Source organism: Myotis daubentonii, chromosome 12, assembly GCF_963259705.1.
Source record: "Myotis daubentonii chromosome 12, mMyoDau2.1, whole genome shotgun sequence".
NCBI lineage: Eukaryota > Metazoa > Chordata > Mammalia > Chiroptera > Vespertilionidae > Myotis > Myotis daubentonii.
Genome location: NC_081851.1, coordinates 24,831,986 through 24,851,710, shown reverse-complemented (window position 1 = coordinate 24,851,710; position 19,725 = coordinate 24,831,986). Strand labels below are relative to the sequence as shown.

Sequence of the window (19,725 nt, the reverse complement as noted above, 5' to 3'; positions counted from 1 at the left end):
ATATAAAAATACCACACCCCAAACTAAAACAGACCCAATTAAGAAATAGATTCTACAAAGCCTACTAATCCTCCAATTTAAAATAAATGACTTCCCAAGAGAAAAATATTTCCATCATCATAGCAGTTTGATGAATAAAAGCAAAGCTGCTCTCATTAAGGGAAATTACATTATATGCAAGAAAAATGTAATGAAGTTTCTAGAAAATGAAAAGTAATTTCCATGTTGGGGTTATCAGGCATACTAAATACTTTAAAGATTGTATTTGAGAGAGAGAGAATGAGAGAAACATCAGTTTGTTGTTTCACTTATTTGTGCATTCATTGGTTGCTTCTTGTATGTGCCCTGACCAGGGATTGAAGCTGAAAGCTTGGCTTATTGGGACCACACGCCAACCAACCAAGCTACCCGGCAAGGCCTAAATACTTTCTGTTCACTTGGCCTTTGTTAGAATTGAAAGTACCTGTTTCCATGAGAAAAGTGCTATGAACATGAACATCATAAAACCAAGCTCCTCAATGATTTTTCAGTTTAACTGCAGGTTAACTCAAGAGCTTCAAAATCCAAGGATAGATTGGTCCCAAAGCATTTCCTCTTCTGTCCTTTCTGTGCCTTGTTCCTTTTTCTCTTTTCTACGCTTACGATCCTCTTTCTTAGAGGCTACATCTCGTCTTTTTCTCTCCCTTTGATTCTTAAGCTTTTCTGTGCTGGTCCTGACTGTTTCTACCTCTGTGTTGCTTTTCTGGAAGCTCTTGTGTTTGTCTAAATCTGTTTCCTCACAACCTTTTTTCCTCTTATGCTCGGGCTGCTGCTCCTCCGATTTTTCTCTGCCTCCTTCTGGGTGCCGTTTTCTCTTTTGGTGTGTCCGTTCATGGCCGGCTTTATGGGCACTGGTACTGTTTTCTGAGAGGTGCCTGTAAACTCTAGATTCTACACTGTATGAGCTATAATTATACTCTTGATGACTAAGGTTTAGGGGTGCTGGTTTTTCTGAGAAACAGTCCCTGGTGAATTGACAGTATCTCATGCTGTCATGAGCTGGTAGCCACTGAGGTAACTGGTTTTCCACTGTTTGTGAAACACTGCATGACCTTGGGTGGGTCTGGATGGTTTCAGTTGGGAGTCTTTGATCAAACCTTCTGTACCTGGGTCTGAAATGAACCTCTTCTTTGACCCTACAGGTTTCCAAATAGTCCTCTCTCATCTGTCTGAAACAAGTCTTTGGTTCTAAGCCTCTGGCTCTCTGCACTTGGATATAATCTTCAAGTTCATCTTGAAAAGAGTCATATGTCTTCTTTGAATGCTTCATTAGGTTGACAACAAGGGATTTTCTGTAAAGAAGATAAAAGAAATTTATTTTTATTATTTTATTCTGAATATATCTTTGTTCTTGAAGAGAGCTTCAAAACAAAATACAAAACACAGAAGTCCAAATAAATTAAAACCTAATTCAGTATAAAAGTTAAATATCATGACATTATATGCCAAAAAGGAACATAATCAAATATCTCCTAGGCTACTCACAAGGAACTTGATCTTTCTCAGAAGAGGAATGAGGGGGCAGAAAGGAGCTGACATATAAGATTTTGTTGTAGGGCTAAAAATGTAAGGTATGTAGAGATGTATGATAGGAATACATGGTGGGTAGACTGATCTAAATGTTCATATATTTTCTATAGTTCTGATTAATTAGTTTCTGTATACTGTTTTCTCCCAAAATTAAATAAACACACATACTCACCTGACTAGAGTACTATAGGACTTAAAAAAAATAAAAGGATGTTTATTAAATGGTTTGGGAATACTGGAAATTGGAAATTCGGCTATGAGATAAAACTCTTAGATACAGGGCATGAGGGAAAATGAGAGAACAGAGTTGTCTCTTCTATGTAGGACTTGGATTTCATTCCGCTACTTCTGATTGGTGGGAAAGCATTCTAGGATGCCTTCTGGTTTGTTCTCTATCAAACTACTGATGGGAGGGCTAAGGGAGGAAATGGAGGTGAAAGCTGAGAGGGAATTAAATTGATGCACAGAAAAGTTTCAGAAAAAAGAGTACATATACTAGTTTTTGTTTGCTTGTTTGACTTTTTTTTTTGGGGGGGGGGAGAGTACTATTCCTGCTTCTCTTTCTTTACACTGCCTAAAATCCTGCCTAACTAAGTACAAATACAGCAGAAAATGTACTGATTATGAGATGATAATTCCTAGATATTTCTGGTGATACATTTTATCTCCAAAAATTAGCATAACCTGTGCAGAATTGAACAGTCCTCCCTTTAAAAGAAAAATAAGCCTAACATAGCACCCCAGAGTCACTAATGATCAGCTATCTTATCTGGACATTTGAGATTAAAAAGGAAGTCTACATGAAGCCTAATTTGGTGAGTTATTAAATTTAGCTACTATTCAACTTAAATAGTATAACAATTCTGAATAGAATAAAATAATATAACAAATATTTGATTAAATATCTACAAAAATTTGACACTTCAGAAAAGAATATATGCAATGGCCAAAAAAAACCACACACATGAAAAGGTATCATTAGCTGTCAAGTCAATGTCAAATAAAACCATAATGAGATATCACCATGCATATATTAGAATGACTGAGAAGAAAAAGACTGACAATACCAGTGTTGGTGAGGATGCACAACAATTGAAATTCTCTTACATTATTGGTGGGGATGTAAAATGGTACAAGCACTTCACAAACAGTGTTGGGGTCCAACCCCAGCAAGTCCAGGGGTTCCCAAAGGTGTGGACAGAGTCAGTGAAGAAGGAATGACACAGAGACAGCGTTCAGTTGATCAGCAGCCTAGCCAGGTTCTCTAGCCAGGATCTCCAGCCAAGTTCTGTGTTTACTGTCTTGTTACATCTGTATTTATACCAGTTGATTTTAATCCTGTCAATCCTATTCCAAAGGTTAGGGCGTTCCTTCTCTCCATTCCAAGGTTACTCTATTGTTCTATAAAGCTACAAGGAAGTAACTGAAGGTGATTATCCTAAGTAAAGATTATGTAGCTTAAGCGTGATTGTTCTTCCCCGCAGCGACTGTGTCAAGCAGCAAAGGTGGATCGGCTTCCCGCAAAACAGTTTGGCAGTTTCTGAAGAAGTTAAACAGATAACCTACCATAGGGGTTGGTTATTCTACTCCTAGATATTTACCCCAAAGAAAAGGAAATATATGTCTATACAAAGACCTATATATACATATATATTTAAAGCAGCTTTATTTGTAATAGCCCCAGAAAGGAAAACAACCAAATGTTGATCAACAGGCAAATGGATAAATCAAATAAATACTGGTATTTATAATAATAAAAGCGTAATATGCTAATTAGACCAGACAGCAGAATGACCTTCTGGATGAAGCTGCAGCAGCGGGGCCCGAGGCAGAGGTGGTTAGGAGCGATCAGGCAGGCAGGCAAGCAGTTAGGGGTGATCAGGCAGACAGGTGAACAGTTAGGAGCGATCGGGCAGGCAGGCAAGCAGTTAGGGGTGATCAGGCAGGCAGGCAAGCAGTTAGGGGTGATCAGGCAGACAGGTGAACAGTTCAGAGCGATCAGGCAGGCAGGCAAGCAGTTAGGGGTGATCAGGCAGGCAGGCAAGCAGTTAGGGGTGATCAGGCAGACAGGTGAACAGTTAGGAGCGATCAGGCAGGCAGGCGAGCGGTTAGGGGTGATCAGGCAGGCAGGCAGAGTGGTTAGGGGAGATGAGGCAGGCAGGCAGAGTGGTTAGGGGCGATTAGGCAGGCAGGTAGAATGGTTAGGGGCAATCAGGCAGGCAGGGGAGCGGTTAGGGGTGATCAGGTATTCAGGCGAACAGTTAGGGGTGATCAGGCAGTCATGCAGAGTGGTTAGGGACAATTAGGCAGGCAGGCAAGCAATTAGGGGTGATCAGGCAGGCAGAGTGGTTAGGGGCAAACAGCAGGCAGGCAGAGGGGTTAGGGGCGATCAGGCAGGCAGGTAGAGGCGGTTAGGGGTGATCAGGCAGGCAGGCAGGTGAGTAGTTAGGAGCCAGCGGTCCCAGATTGCGAGAGGGTGCAGGCCGGGCTGAGGGATCCCCCCCTCCATGCACGAATTTCGTGCACCAGGCCTCTAGTATTCATATAATGAATATTTATCAGTGGTAAAAAGAAAGAAACTATTGATACACTCAACAACATGGAAGAATCTCAAAATAATTATGCTGAGTGAAAGAAGTCTAACAAAAGAGTACTTACATGATACCATTTACTATAACTTTATTTTTTTTTAATTGAATCTTTATTGTTCAGATTATTACATTTGTTCCTCTTTTTCCCCCCCCCCCATCCTCCCAGCTCCCACCCCACCCTCCGCCCTCACTCCCCACCCACTGTCCTCATCCATAGGTGAACGATTATTGTCCGGTCTCTTTTCGCATCTCCCACACCCCTTTCCCCCCCAAGAATAGTCAGTCCATTCCCTTTCTATGTCCCTGATTCTATTATGATCACTAGATTTTTTATTCACTTGATTCTTAGATTCACTTGTTGATAGATGCATATTTGTTGTTCATAATTTGTATCTTTACCTTTTTCTTCCTCTTCCTCTTCTTAAAGGATACCTTTCAGCATTTCATATAATGCTGGTTTGGTGGTGATGAACTCCTTTAGCTTTTCCTTATCTGTGAAGCTCTTTATCTGACCTTCAATTCTGAATGATAGCTTTGCTGGATAAAGTAATCTTGGTTGTAGGTTCTTGGTATTCATCACTTTGAATATTTCTTGCCATTCCCTTCTGGCCTGCAAAGTTTCTGTTGAGAAATCAGCTGACAGTCGTATGGGTATTCCCTTGTAGGTAACTGGGTTTCTTTCTCTTGCTGCTTTTAAGATTCTCTCTTTGTCTTTTGCTCTTGGCATTTTAATGATGATGTGTCTTGGTGTGGTTCTCTTTGGATTCCTTTTGTTTGGGGTTCTCCGCGCTTCTTGGACCTGTAGGTCTATTTCTTTCACCAGGTGGGGGAAGTTTTCTGTCATTATTTCTTCAAATAGGTTTTCAGTATCTTGCTCTCTCTCATCTTCTGGCACCCCTATAATTCTGATGTTGGTGCGCTTGAAGCTGTCCCAGAGGCTCCTTACACTATCTTCGTATTTTCGGATTCTTTTTTCATTTTGCTTTTCCGGTTGGGTGTTTTTTGCTTCTTCGCATTTCGAATCTTTGACTTGATTCTTGCGCTCCTCTGGTCTGCTGTTAGGTGTCTGTGTAATATTCTTTATTTCAGTCAGTGTATGCTTAATTTCTAGTTGGTTCTTTATCACAACATCGAGGGTCTCATTAGATTTCTTGAGGATCTCACTACATTTATCGGCGGCTTCTAGACAGTTCTTAAGAGACCTTAAAAGTGTGGTTCTGAACTCAATATCCTCCATTGACAGTTTTGTCCTGTTTCTTTGTCTCCGCATTTTTTATGCTTTCTTGGTACACCCCCAAGTGGTCTTTGTGCGCAGTCTTGTTGCCTTTAAGCCTTGATTGATGTCGGCAATACCGGGGGTGATTTGACCTCCAGGCTAACTGGCTATGAGAGTCAGCTGTGTCTGCAGTGGGAGAGCTTCTGTGCTGGATCTCTAGGGCGGTGCTAATCTAGCCTTTGCCTGAGGCTATCCGGCAAATGGTTCTGCGCCGGGCTTGGGCGGGGCGGGTCCCCGGGGATCTACAGGGCGGGCAGAGCGAGCAGTTATGGCTGCTCTCAGTTCCTTCCCCAGGGGCTCTGCCTCTCAGAGTCCCGGCAATGGCTGCAAACCTCGGAGAGAAAGCTGCCTTCGAGTTCCGACCGAAGCCAGACAGTCCCGCTTCTCCCGTTTGAGTCTGGGTCCCCAGAGACTCGCCCGGATCTGGAGTTCAGAGTCTGAAACTCCCTCCCGATTGAAAACAACAACAGCGCCCTCCGCCGCCAGCCCGCTCCGCACGCACTCCGCACGCACTCCGCACGCACTCCGCACCTCAGTATTTCACTGCAGCACTGTGCCTCCTCTGAGTCTGGGTATGATATTCTCTTTCCTCCTAGTTGTAGAATTTCCACTCAGCCAGCCTTCCTGTGGTTCTGGATGCTGTCTGTTCTGTCCTTTAGTTATATCTCTGAAGTGGTTGTTCGAGGGCAGCAATCTCCGGCGTTAACCTATGCCGCCATCTTGGTTTCTCCCGGTCCATTTACATATAACTTTAGAAAAGGCAATTAACCTGTAGTAACAGTGACTGTTGTTTGTTTTTTTTTTTAACAGTAACTACTTTGAAATGAAGCATGAAGAGGTGGGAGGGAATGATTATAAAGGGCATTTTTTTTTTTGGTATGGATATGTTTACCACCTTGATTGTGTTGGTAATTTTATGGGAATATCTGTCAAAAAACAACAAATTGTGTAACTTTAAATGTGTACAGCTTATTGTATATCAACTATAATTTAATAAAACTGTATTTAAAAAGCCACTAACAAGATTGAAGAAGTGTTGATAATTATTGAAACTGAATTATGGGTGCATGAGTGCTCATACTACTTTTCTCTACTTTCTGATTTGAAAATTTTAATAATAAAAAGATTTTATACACAATACAATGTACAGATGATGGGTTATAGAATCGTACACCTGAAACCTATCACTCCATTGACCAATGTCACTCCAATAAATCAATAAAAAAGAAAAAAGGACAGGGAAAAAAAAGATCTTACTTCACACTCACTAGAATTACTAATCAAAATGACAAATCATCTAAATGACAAATGATATTAAGTGTATGGATGGAAACTTCATTCATTGTTGGTGGGGATGTAAAATGTTGTAGCTGCTCTGGAAAACAGTTTAGGATATCTCAAAATGTTAAACATACAGTGACCATATGACCCAGCAATTTCACTCTTAGGTATATACCCAAGAGAACTGCAAACCTATATCCACACAAAAACTTGTATACAAATGTTCATAGCAGCATTATTCATAACAGCTAAAAAGTAGAAACAACTCAATGTCCAGTAACTGATGAATGAATAAAATGTGGATATTCATACAATGGAATATTGTTTAGCAATAAAAAAGAATGAAGTACTGGTATATGGTACAACATGTATGAACCTTGAAGACAGCTAAATAAAAGAAAGGAGTCATGAAAGACCATAGATGGTGCAGAGATCAATAAAGAGGTAAATGGAACCTTACCCTTATCAGGCTGAGAACTTGGTGGAGAAATCTGACCATATTCACCCATTAATTGCCTTCAGTTTTCTAGCATAAACTTCCCCCAAACAGTGAGACTGTGCAACAACTGGGGAGCTAGAAAACATGATACAAAGATTAGAAAAATAATTTTTGTCCATAACTTCACTCCTAGTCACCTGGAAGCAACCAAAATATTGTTTTAAAGATTAAAGCATTCAAAGTTTAGAATTATATCATCAACAAAGATCATCTGAAAATTCACAAACTCCATCTTCAATTGCTTATTTTGCTTCCTATAAATTTGAAAGTAAAGCTCTTTTTGAGCATATATTTTACACTGGAAAAATTAATATTTAGTTTATTTTAGAACAAAGTTGACCCCAAATTTACACCTCATAATTTTTAATATATTTAGTCTGAACTAAGAGTTTAAAAATAGTTTGCTTGTTTTCAAATCAAAGTATCAGCTTCAATAGAAATAATCCTATGATTTAGAAGCCCTTTATTTTCAACCTACTACATAATGTGAAATCCTTTGTGATTCAAACTATATTACTACTCCAGATATGCCTTTTACAAAAGGTACCTGTAAAAAGTTGTCTTTGTTCAGTCAAGTGGTATTTATGACTAAAATAAAGGAAGGTAAGATAGACCATATTAAAATTTAAGGTAGAACTTTTTTTGAAGATGGTATAACAAAGGTGGAAATTTATTGAAGAACAAGTGCAGACTCCCATGTGGGGAAGGGGAAAGAATCTCACAGCACAGACTCCCATGTGGGGAAGTGGAAAGAGTCCCTAAGATAGTACTTTTAATTTTCAACTAGATATCCTTTCATATACCATGTCAAATCTTAATTTCCTGAGTGCTTGGAAGACCATACTATTAGCTTTTTGCTCATTAGAACTTTGGTATAAAAACATTTAGTAAGCCTATGATAATAAATATAATACTAGAGGCCTGGTGCATGAAATTCGTGCATGGGCAGGGTCCCTAGGCCTGGCCTGAGATCAGGGCCTTCCTTCTGGCTTTCGGCTGGGGCCTTCCTTCCCTGGCTGCTGGCTGGGGCCTTCCTTCATTCCGTGCCAACCCCAGGTGGTCAGAGCGTATCATAGCGAATGATGGAACTCCCGAGGGGCCACTTTGCATATTAGCCTTTTATATATATATATATATATTTTTTTTTTTTACTTAGTCCAGAAAAAACTATTCTATTCTGAAGGAGAAGTTATTGGGTCACCAGTAGGAATCTGGACTTTATGGAAATTATCTGGGGTACTAGTTTTGAGAGACTGGTCTAAGAAATCCGGCCTTGAATTTTGTTTTCTTATAGAAGACCATCTCAAGAAATACAGTCTATTTTAAGATAGTTACTAATTAGAGTTATACCACTAATGTCATCTGAGAATCCCATGAAGGAACCACAAACCATCATTACCCATGGTAGGCAACTGTCCTCCACATTTGGCACAAACATGACCATAAGCAAGGCTCACTAAACAAGGATTAGACAAGCCACTCATAGCTACAGTCATATTCACATATTAACTTCTAGAATATTTTCTAAAAGTGTTTATCACCACAGTAAATAATCTATGTCAAAATTACTCCCTATTACACGTGAGGTCTATACTACTACCTAGAGTTCCTATTGAAATTTATTTATGGAACTTTACTAGTTTATAAATACAATGCAAATCATGGGACAGCAAAATACTTCCCATATGGCCATTTAAATAAATGTGTTGGAACCACATAGAGAAATGCCCAATATATTAACAGTGCATAGATGTAGAACTACATCTACCTACATACCTACCTATTGATCTAAAATTCAATTTTAATATAAAAATTCAACATATAGAACAAAAATTTAAATATATACACATGTATTGACTGTACAGAGGAGTTAGAGCTGTCACTCCCTTTCCTGGGAGGAGGAAGAGGGAAGAAGGCAGGTGATCTCTGGACCTCAGGTAAAGAGTCAAATGGTATTTGCTAGGAGGAGGCTAACTTTATCTAAAACGCTCTCAGCAAGATGTCCCTGGCTAAAGATGATCTATAATAGATAAATCCAGGGTCCCTGAGGCGTAACTTCCTCAAGACTGTCATATAAGCTAAAATGCAGATTCATAATTTTAACATTTTCACTGTGTGAGGTGGCTCTCACTTAGACACCTCATCTATTATTCTGGGTCAGAGGTGCATGATCAATGTGGGAAAATAATGGTCATGTGTTAGACACTGCTGTTTCATTAAAGCCTCTTGATTGTCTGTACCCTTGAATTAGTAAACCTTGATACTAGGTAATATTACAGATTCATTTGAGTCTGATTTGATGGTCTCATCTTGTGTGTTAGCTCAATACCCATAGGAAAAATCCAAAAAGATATACACTAAACTTAATGGAGTTTGGGAAATAGGGTTAGAAAAAGAGTATGGGAGAACACTCAACATTTTGCTCTCTACACACGTCTATATTGTTTAAAATTTGTTTTAATCCCACCTAAGGATGTGTTTATTGATTTTTTTTTTTTTTGAGAGGGGAAGGAAAGGAGAGAGAAGGAGAGATTTGTTGCCTCCTGTACCCACCCCAAGCAGGGACTGAACCCACAACCAAAGAATGTGACCTGGCTGGGAACTGAACCCACAACCTTTCAGTGTACTGGATGATGCTCCAACCAACTGAGCCACACTGGCCAGGGTTGTTTAAATTTTTGCAAAGAACATATATTACTTTATAATTAAAAATGCTATAATAATTTTATTTAAAGGTTCTACACGAAATCTTCAAACTAAGCCTACTTTTCAATACTAGTGTATAATTTAAAAGATTTGCTTAAAAATATTATGTTCAAGAATTATAAATCAGAAAAATATCATAAAGGATTTAATGAATATTTAAAAATATTTCTCTATAATATATAGTATCCCTTTAAATTATTTTTTAGTTGTTTAAAAGTATATAATGTAAATTATATTTGACTCTTAAGTCAGGCAAGGTAAAAAGTTTAACTAAAAGAACTTGCAGAACTTTCCTTGAATCAGAATTAATATAATCAACTTGAACATGATGATGTGACATTAAAAATATTCAATAACACCACATAAATATTCTAACAACTAAAACTAGCACAGGTGCAAAGTTTTCTGAAGATTAGTCATTTGGAAGCTCAGGATACCCTAAATTATAACAACAATTTCCCTCTCTATTCAACCCTTAATACCAGATTGCCTAATTCCTGAAAGTCAATGTTTTAAGCTGTGTGGACTGGATGGAAAAAGAGGTTCTATGGAAAGTAATCTCACAGGGGGATTGACCATGAATTCCTATCAGGGCAGGTCATGGTGGGTAGTCATGGCCCAGGCATACAACTTTTTAGTAAAAGGTTCATCTTTGCTTTAAACAAGCCCTGACCACTGTTTCTGTGCATAAAACAATGCATTGTTTCTAAGTCAGAGATTTTCAACCTGTGTGCCTCAAGAATTTTTTAAACATGCAATACTTGACTATTCAGATGGGCACTGACCTCTTTTCCCAGTGGTTCTCAACCTTCCTAATGCCGCGACCCTTTAATACAGTTCTTCATATTGTGGCGACCCCCAATTTCATTGTTACAAACTGAACATAATTAAAGCATAGTGATTAATCACAAAACAATATGTAATTATATATGTGTTTTCCGATGGTCTTAGGCGGCCCCTGTGAAAGGGTTGTTCGACCCCCAAAGGGGTCTCGACCCACAGGTTGAGAACCGCTGCCTTAGAATGTTAAGAAAAAAAAAAAAGACAACAGCCAACACAATAATAGCCTTAGGGTGTGAATACCCTGTCTCTCTCTTTTTATTTTTTTAAAGGAGGATCCCCCTTAGGGGACCACTTTATTGATTTCAGAGAGGGAGAGGGATAGAAACATCAATGATGGGACAGAATCACTGATTGGCTGCCTCTTGCACCCCATACTGGGAACTGAACTGTAACCTCTTGGTTCACAGATCCATGCTCAACCACTGAGCCACGTTGACCTGTCTTGAACCATAAATATATAGGTCATTTAACAGAGTTGCATCTTACTGGTTATGTTGCATAATACGGTTGCTTCTGATTGGCTAATTTTTGGTACCAGAAATCCTTACACACAAATATAGGCACCTGATTATTTATTTTTTGGTAATCCTCACCTGAGGATATTTTCTCCATTGATTTTTAGAGAGTGGAAGGGAAGTGGAGAGACAGAGAGAGAAATATCGATGTGAGAGAGACTGGGGCTCAGGACTTGAGGCTGCCACTGGGGTACATGCCCTTGCCCTTGATTGGAATTGAACCTGTGACACTTCAGTCTGAGGCCTGACGCTCTAACCACTGAAAAAACTGGCCAGGACTAGGCACCTGATTTTTTAAAAAATCACTTGACCTGGCCAGAGTGGTTCAGTGGCTGAGCATCAACCTATGGACCAGTCAAGGCACATGCCTGGGTTGCAGGCTCGATCCCCATTGGGGGGCGTGCAGGAGGCAGCCGATCAATGATTCTCTCTCATCACTGATGTTTCTCTTTCTCCCTCTCCCTTCCTCTCTGAAATAAAAAAAAACAAAACAAAAACTTATAAAAAAAAAGTCACTTGGAGCAAAAAGGGTTGTAAATCGATCAAAATTGTATCTATTTTTTGTCACATCAGCAAAAAGTATTTTTTTTTTTTTTGGTGTGCCACAGAATTTTAATAATTAGTTTACATGTGCCATGAGATGAAAAAAGGTTAAAAACTGCTGACCTAGGTCAATGTATCTTTGCAATAACCACACCTCAAGAAAGCATATCACCTTAACTATCTTGTAATTCAATCCCTTTTTTGCTTCCCACCCCCACCCCCATGTAATTTTCCTTAGTTCCTTCCTTATTTCAAATGCATAAAAGAAACTGCAAAACTTACTCTCTGTAGCATTTGAGATCTTGCTTCCTGGCATGTGTTACCAGTTTGGCTCAAATAAACTCATAAAAATTCCCTATAGGTTTGGACGTTTTCTTATGTTGACAGTCACCTTTAACTCCTTCACTCACCAAGCTCTTACTTTGTCATTATCTCCACTAAACATATCATATTCCCAAGCTCAAAATCTCAGCCAGATTTCTCCCCATCAAGTCCTGATTCATGTCAATTTTTGCCTTATAAAGTTTTTATCAACTCTACCTCTTAACTTTTCTTTCTTTAAAATTTTTAAATTAATTCCTATTAAAAATTTTTTTTTAGAGAGAGTGGGGGAGGGGGGGAACATTGGTGTGAGGCAGATCAACTGGTTGCCGCCCACATGCAGGGATTGAGCCTGCAATGGAGGCATGTGCACTTGACCACAATTGAACCCAGGACCATTCAGTCCAAGGGCCGATGCTCTAACCAGTGAGCCAAACTTGCTAGGGTTTATTGTTTTTTAGAGAGAAACACCTATTGGAGAGCAGAACCTGAATCGGCTGCCTCCCGTATGCCCCCTCCCGGGAATGAAGCCAGCAAGCTTTCTGTGCACTGGACGACACCCAACTAATGGAGCCATTTACCAGCTGGGAGATCGCTTCATTTTTTCAATTCCCATAACACAGCTTAGTTACATTCTCCATGCCTTTGGGCTTTCCTAAACTTTATCACTATTAATTTAACTTTGTCTTCAAGGTAGCATGGTGGGTACTGTGGGACAGGATAGAGAAAAAGAGATATTTATTGATTACTGTGTGCCAAACAAGGTAATAGATTATTCTTTCCATCTTTTACCGCTCAAAGATAACTGGAATTTCCCACATTTTGAAGATTAAGACATCAGGATACAAAGAGATTAAAATAGCTTGTCACGTGTTAAAGGACAGAGCTGGATCTTAAACTTTGGTTTATCTTGACTCTTTCTATTATACATGGTTGTCCCACTCGTTGAGAATTATAAATTAGGGAAGAAGACAATTCCTAATATCAAGGAATTTACGATTTTGTAAAATTATATGCAAAGAACTACAATGCAGGATAAAAATCTGTTAGTGCTATAAAATATAGGAAGGTACAATGTCTTCTTGCTTAGGAGTTGGGAAAGGATTTGTGGAGAATGGATTTGAATTGATCCTTAGGAGACAGGCAAAATTTAAAGAAAAAATGAGTAAAGAAAAGATATTCTGGAGGAAGGAAGGCATTAGAAAAGGCATATCCACTTTAGATAAAACAAGATATGCATAAGGCAGAGAAGGACAGTGTTATAAAAGTAGAATGGGCCATATCATAATAGGTCTTATTTGGGGATTTAAATTTAATTCTGCAGTCAATAGGGAAAGAAGAGACTCAAAATAGGGATAATGGTAAGGAGGGTGCTGCAGGCAAGAGTTTATTGGGCTGAACCCGAATTGTGGTAGTGAGAACAGAAAAGAAGGGAAGAATATAAGAGACATTCTGCAAATTGAATCAAAGGAATTTTTGATAGCTGGGGAGAGAGCAGGTAGAAGAGTGGGGAAGCACGGATAATTCTAAGGCTTTCATCCCATTGAAGTCAGAGAATAACGAAGAGGAAGATAAGTTACTACTGCTGTTGTAATTATTCCCCAGGAGGGAAGTGGGAAGTGGAGTGGAGAAGCATAGTATTAAAAAAGATGATGTGATTTGGAATGAACTCAGATTCTATCAATATCTTTCACATCTCTCCTTCCTTTTCCTTTATGTCCCATTCCTTCATGTGCTCAATTCCTCTATGTGAAACTGGGTTTAAATAACTTACAGGTATTTAATGTACCATGAAATTCCTTACAAAATTACAAATTAACATAGTTGGGCTCTTGAACTAATTACATATGTACCAAACTTCTGTAAACATGGTGGGCAACAGGACCATTTGAGGAAAGATGGCATAGTAGTAAATTCTAGGTGTTGAAAAATCTTCCCTCAGAAAATTTTGATGCTAGCTTTTTAAATTTTATATTATTTTACATAGTGAATACTATTTACTCATTACAAAGGTTATAGCATTCTACAGTTTGAAGAACAGACTGTGATTATTGTGTACAGTGAAATGATCACTTCCCCTAAACCTGACACTATTTTCATTACCATTGCATTTAGCTTAGCGTTTTTTTGTTTTTTATTTAGATCTCATATTACAGATTTCTATTGATCTTTGTAATTGCTAAAATCCTAGAACGATCTCCTAACAAAGTTTTTAAAGAAAAATAAGATACTGGTTAAGAAAGAGGCAACACTTTTTTCTCTTCTTGTCCATGTAATCTTAATTGTCAATTATGTAAGGCTTTTATAAATATTTAAACTAAAAATATATTGAATCTTAGTGTTTTTTAAAATCCTCAACCCAGGATATTTTCCCCTTGATTTTTAGATCGTAGAAAGGGGGAAGGGGGGGGGGGGCGAGGGAGAGAGACACACACTTTGGTTGCCTCCTGTATCCAACAGGTTGGGGTCCGGATCGAACCTGCAAACCAGGCACATGATCTTGACTGGAATGGAACCTGAGACCCTTCTGTGCCAGGGCCCATGCTCTAACTAGCCAGGGCCTGTTACTACTGTTTTAGAGTATAACATATCAAATATTTACCATTTGTTAGGTATCAGTTAACTGAACAGTTACTGAAATAAATCATATTGTTTTTTAAATCCTAGTGAATAGTCTCAATCCTAAATCAACAGATTTCATTACTCTCTGAATGCCATCTGATGGCCATTTTTTGGTCAAAGTTCATAGTTTTATGAACAGCCAGTCTAGTACACAACCGAGATGTGGAATGATTATCAATACAAAATTATAAATCAGCTCACAATTTTAAAACTGTCAAGGACCCCAGAACTTGGTTAGTGGAGTTCCTCAACCTCAACATGACTGACTTTCGAGTAGAAGAATCCTTTGCTGTGCCTGTGTGTGTATGGTTACGCCCTGCATTTCAGGATGCTTACAGCATCCCTGGCCTATACCAAACAGATACCTGTAGCACCTACTCTCACTATGCCTCCTTGCCCAGCGGTAAAAACCAAAAACATCTCCCGACATTGCCAAATGCCCTCTGCGGTGGGGTCTGGGGACAAAACCACCCAATTGGGCTAATCCAATTACCCCTTTCCACAGATGACAAAACTCCAAAGAAAAGAAGTTTATGCCGTCGCCGGTTTGGCTCAGTGGATAGAGCGTCGGCCTGCGGACTGAAAGGTCCCAGGTTCGATTCCGGTCAAGGGCATGTACCTTGGTTGCAGGCACATCCCCAGTAGGAGGTGTGCAGGAGGCAGCTGATCAATGTTTCTCTCTCATTGATGTTTCTAACTATCTCTCTCCCTTCCTCTCTGTAAAAAAATCAATAAAATATATATTTAAAAAAAAAAAAAAGAAGTTTAGGACCGTAAAAGTTTAAAAGTTTGGTTCTTACTCAGGGTCATAAAGCTAGTGGAGAAACTAGCACTAGGACCTATTACTAGCAAAGACTGCTTATAACATCCAGAAGTCTAAAAGGTTATTGCTAGCATTGTGTGAACTGACATTCTTTAGTAATTTTGCATATACTTAGTCATCACACACACGCACAAAAACCAATCAAAACAACAGAAATTGCAGTCAGTCAAAAAAATTTTTTTCAATAAGAAACTGTTTCCAAGTCTTCCTGTGATCTGGTTATGACAGCCAAATTGAACTATAGTCTTGACACCTGTAAACTGCTCAGGCTTACTTGTTGGTGATATGAAAACAAATAATCCAGATTTTATTTTTTATCTCAGTAGATACAAAATCTAGTCTTCCAAATTGCCCTCCCTAAGATATTTAATGGAACACAATCTGGTTATTTCTAATTTCCATTTTTAGTGAATGAAATTTATATAAAGTGCTTACAAAATGTCATAAAAAATTAATATTTTAGCCCTGCCCAGTGTGGCTCAGTTGGTAGGAGTATCCTCCCATACACTGAAAGGTCACAGAGTCAATTCCCAGTCAGGGCACATGCCTGGGTTTCAGGTTTGACCCCAGGTCCTGGTAGGTGTGGGAGGGAAGCCATCGCTATTTCTCTCAGATTGATGTTTCTCTCTCTCTCTCCCCCATTTCCCTCTCTAAAAATTAACGAAAATGTCTTTGGGTGAGGAATAAAAAAATAAATGTATATTTTACTACTTTAGTCCTCTAAAGTGAAACGTGTTAAAAGATTATGGAAAAGCACACAAAAATGGTATATGTCATGGAAGAGGGTAAAAACAAAATTATTTTTATGAGGCTATTCTATTTACTGTTGTCCCTCCAGAAGAAGGGAATTATTCTAAGGTTTTCTGGCTCCCACCATCTTTCACTGTGTAGACAAAAAAGCAACCTAAGGCAATACAGTAAATACTAAAAGTTAATTATTAAAATGAAGATGACTAAATGTTTTACTGAGATCTTCTGCAGTAGGATCAAACTCCATCTTTACAGCCTTATCTCAGTTTGGAATAAGCTGTCGGTAGGTATAGTCTTGTAAGAATTTAAACATCTCTTAGATCAGCAGTTCTCAACCTGTGGGTCGCGACCCCTTTGGGGACGAAAGACCCTTTCACAGGGGTCGCCTAAGACCATCGGAAAACACATATATAATTACATATTGTTTTTTGTGATTAATTACTATGCTTTAATTATGTTCAGTTTGTAACAATGAAAATATATCCTGCATATCAGATATTTACATTAAGATTCATAACAGTAGCAAAATTACAGTTATGAAGTAGCAATGAAAATAATTTTATGGCTGGAGGGGTCACCACAACATGAGGAACTGTATTAAAGGGTCGCGGCATTTTTGCAACAGCATGGATGGAACTGGAGAGCATTATGCTAAGTGAAATAAGCCAGAGAAAGATAAATACCTCATGATTTCACTCATTTGTGGAATATAGAGAACATAGACTGATGAACAGGGACAGATCCAAAGACAGAAACAGCTATCAGACTATTAATCCCCAGAGGGAAAGTAGGGGAGGGAGGGGGCAAGGGGAAGAGATCAACCAAAGGACTTGTATGCATGCATATAAGACAAACCAATGGACATGGACAACAGGGGGATGAGAGCATGAGTTGGGGGGGGGGGAGAATGGGGGTTTAATGGGGGGAATGAGGACACATTTGTAATATTTTAACTAATAAAATAAAAAAAAAGGGTTGTGGCATTAGGAAGGTTGAGAACCACTGTCTTAGATGGAAACAAGAAAAAATAGCCTTTCACTCTGGCCAGTGTGCTCAGTGGTTAGAACATCTGCCTGGGCTCTGAAGGGTCTCAGGTTCGATTCCTGGTCCAGGACTGGTACCTGGGTTGCTTCCTCTCCCTTCGAGCCCTTCCCCCCCCTCCCGCCCCCCTCAGGGATGAGGGAAGCAAACATTGGATGTGTCTCTCATATCCATTTTTTCCCCCTCTTTTTCTGCCATTCCCCCCCTCCCTCCCTTCCACTCTCTCTGAAAAAGCAATGGGAAAAAAAAAAAAGAAAGGAAATAGCCTTTCATGTTGTAGAAAATGTGTTGGTGAGAACTGTCAAAACTTTTGGCAGGGTCACTCCTCCCAAACCCCTGCACCAAGAAACTTGCCCAAATCTTAACCAGGGTCTCAGCAGCCTGCGGTGAATTCCTGGGATGGCCTTTTGAGTTTGGTAGGGAAAGCTCAGGACTGTCCTAAGAAATTTACTGTTCGTTCCAGCCAGCACCTGATGACAGGCTCCTGATCTCTTTTTAACATTTTTTTATTTATGAACTTTATTTTTATTGTTGACACGATTACGGATGAGTTCAACGTGCTCCTGGTCTCTCTCTAAGAGTACTTACTAAAACGGGCTTTCAGTTGCGAACCCCTCCTCTGGCCCTCGCAGATGCATGTGTGTCTCCTACACTCCAGGCTTGTCTTGCTCAAGGACCTCAATGCCACTCCCTTGAAATGCAATGATCGGGAAACAGGGGCCTGAGACCCCGTGATGTGGGAGGAAGACCCCTCCCTCCCTAATGCCAGCAGCCGCCGCAGCCCGCTGCGCTCACTCACCACCCGCGTCTGTCATCTGTCACTTCCCTGCATCCACGTGACCCCACCTCCCCCGTCGCGCCTGCGCAAACCGATGGAGCTCAGCGCTTTCCCCGCTGCCGGCGGTTACTGCTGTTTTCCACTGATGTCCGCTGTGGTCTTATCTGACATTGGTAGGTCAGATCCCTAGGCCTGTGAGTCTTAGGAGCTTCTTTTAACAGGGGGGTTACCCTAACAAAAGCCAAGGGAAACCCCAACGTGATCCCGCAGAAACCTCAGCGCCGCCCCGGCCGGTGTGGCTCAGTGGGTGGAGCCGTCCTCGCGGACCGAAGGGTCGCGGGTGGGAGTCCGGTCCAGGGCTCAGATCTGGGCTGCAGGCTCCGGCTCCCAGGGCCGGTCGGGGCCGCGCAGGAGGCAACTCATCGACACATGGATGTCTCTCCCTCCCTCCCTTCCTCTCTCTCCAAATGAATTCTCTCTCGGCAAGAATGGCCTCGGGTGAGGATTCACAAACAAAAACACCCTCCCGCCTCCTCTCCAGGTCCTCACAGCTTCGAGCTCCCATGTGACTCCCTATCCCCCACCCTACCCGCTGCTCCCGAGGGCCCTCCGGGAGGTGTCCCTCTCCCAGGAGGCGGGCTCCCCTCGTCTCAGGCCTCCGTCCGTCTGTCTGTCCCCTCCACCTCGGGCTGCCTCCTCGGTGCGCCTTCCGCCCTGACACTCGGACCCACCGGCCTCTCCCGGCCGCCTCTCTCACGCCCACCTCGGCGTCCTCGGCTGGCGAGGCGCCCCTTCCCCTCCACACGCCTCCCGGGGCGGCGGGCGTGGAGAGCGGGAGGACTCGGGCCGCCGGGTCGGCCATTTTGCCCCCTCGGCGCGCGCCGGGCCTCCTCGGGGCCGCGGAGTCGCGGGGCTGAAGGCGGGGCCGCCCCCGCCGCCGGGGCGGGCACTCACCTTCTTGTGAGGCAGGGGCGGGCGTCTACTACTACCGTCCCCCTCCCCGCCAACGCCGCCGGCCGGGAGACAGGCCGAGGTGGAGGTGGCGGAGAGGCCGGGACCGCCGCTGCCGCCACCGCCGCCTCCGCCGCCGAGCAGGCGGGTAGGAGGAGGAGGAGGCGGAGACCGGGGTTCCGGAGGGGAAGTCGCCGCCACCAGCGGCGGATGACTGGCCGGCGCCGGCGCCATGACGGGGAGCGCGCTACTGCGCCTGCGCCGGTCGCCCCGCCCACACGGCCCTTCGCCCCGCCCTCCGGTCGCCCCGCCCCCTCGCCCGCCTGTCTGGGGCTCAGAGCTCATTTGGCTCAACTCCCTTAGTCCTTAGTAGACCCACCGCCTCCCCGTTGCCCAGAAGGAGAAGCACGCGGGGCCTCCAATCTGTCAGAGAGTGAATCTAAACCCACCTACAATGAAAGTCTGGAGTCTGCGGGTTCTACTCCAGAGCATCTGAAAACTAGAGCATCTCCTGCTTAATCTTTCTTTCCTTTGCTAGGGCCGTTAGTACATAGAGTAGATTAAACAAAATCCTTGGTCCTGATACGCTGTCATCATTGGTCCATAAATCAATCTC

At 41.5% G+C, this 19,725-nt stretch overlaps 1 protein-coding gene across 4 annotated transcripts; it reads right to left on the bottom strand.

Moving 5' to 3' along the window:
* Window positions 1-262: 262 nt before the first annotated feature.
* Window positions 263-19,331, bottom strand: KRCC1 (lysine rich coiled-coil 1). 4 transcript variants are annotated; one of them, XM_059659210.1, is made up of 4 exons: window positions 19,113-19,328; window positions 17,969-18,071; window positions 7,178-7,291; window positions 263-1,331 (listed from the first exon to the last, which is right to left on the bottom strand). In XM_059659210.1, exon 4 carries the CDS (start codon window positions 1,307-1,309, stop codon window positions 557-559), a length of 753 nt encoding a protein of 250 aa, XP_059515193.1. In that variant the 5' UTR covers window positions 1,310-1,331; window positions 7,178-7,291; window positions 17,969-18,071; window positions 19,113-19,328; the 3' UTR covers window positions 263-556. The 4 variants fall into 4 exon arrangements, with proteins under 4 accessions (XP_059515193.1, XP_059515192.1, XP_059515194.1 ...); XM_059659209.1 differs by lacking the exon at window positions 17,969-18,071; XM_059659211.1 differs by lacking the exons at window positions 7,178-7,291; window positions 17,969-18,071 and having other exon boundaries at window positions 19,113-19,331.
* Window positions 19,332-19,725: the final 394 nt, after the last annotated feature.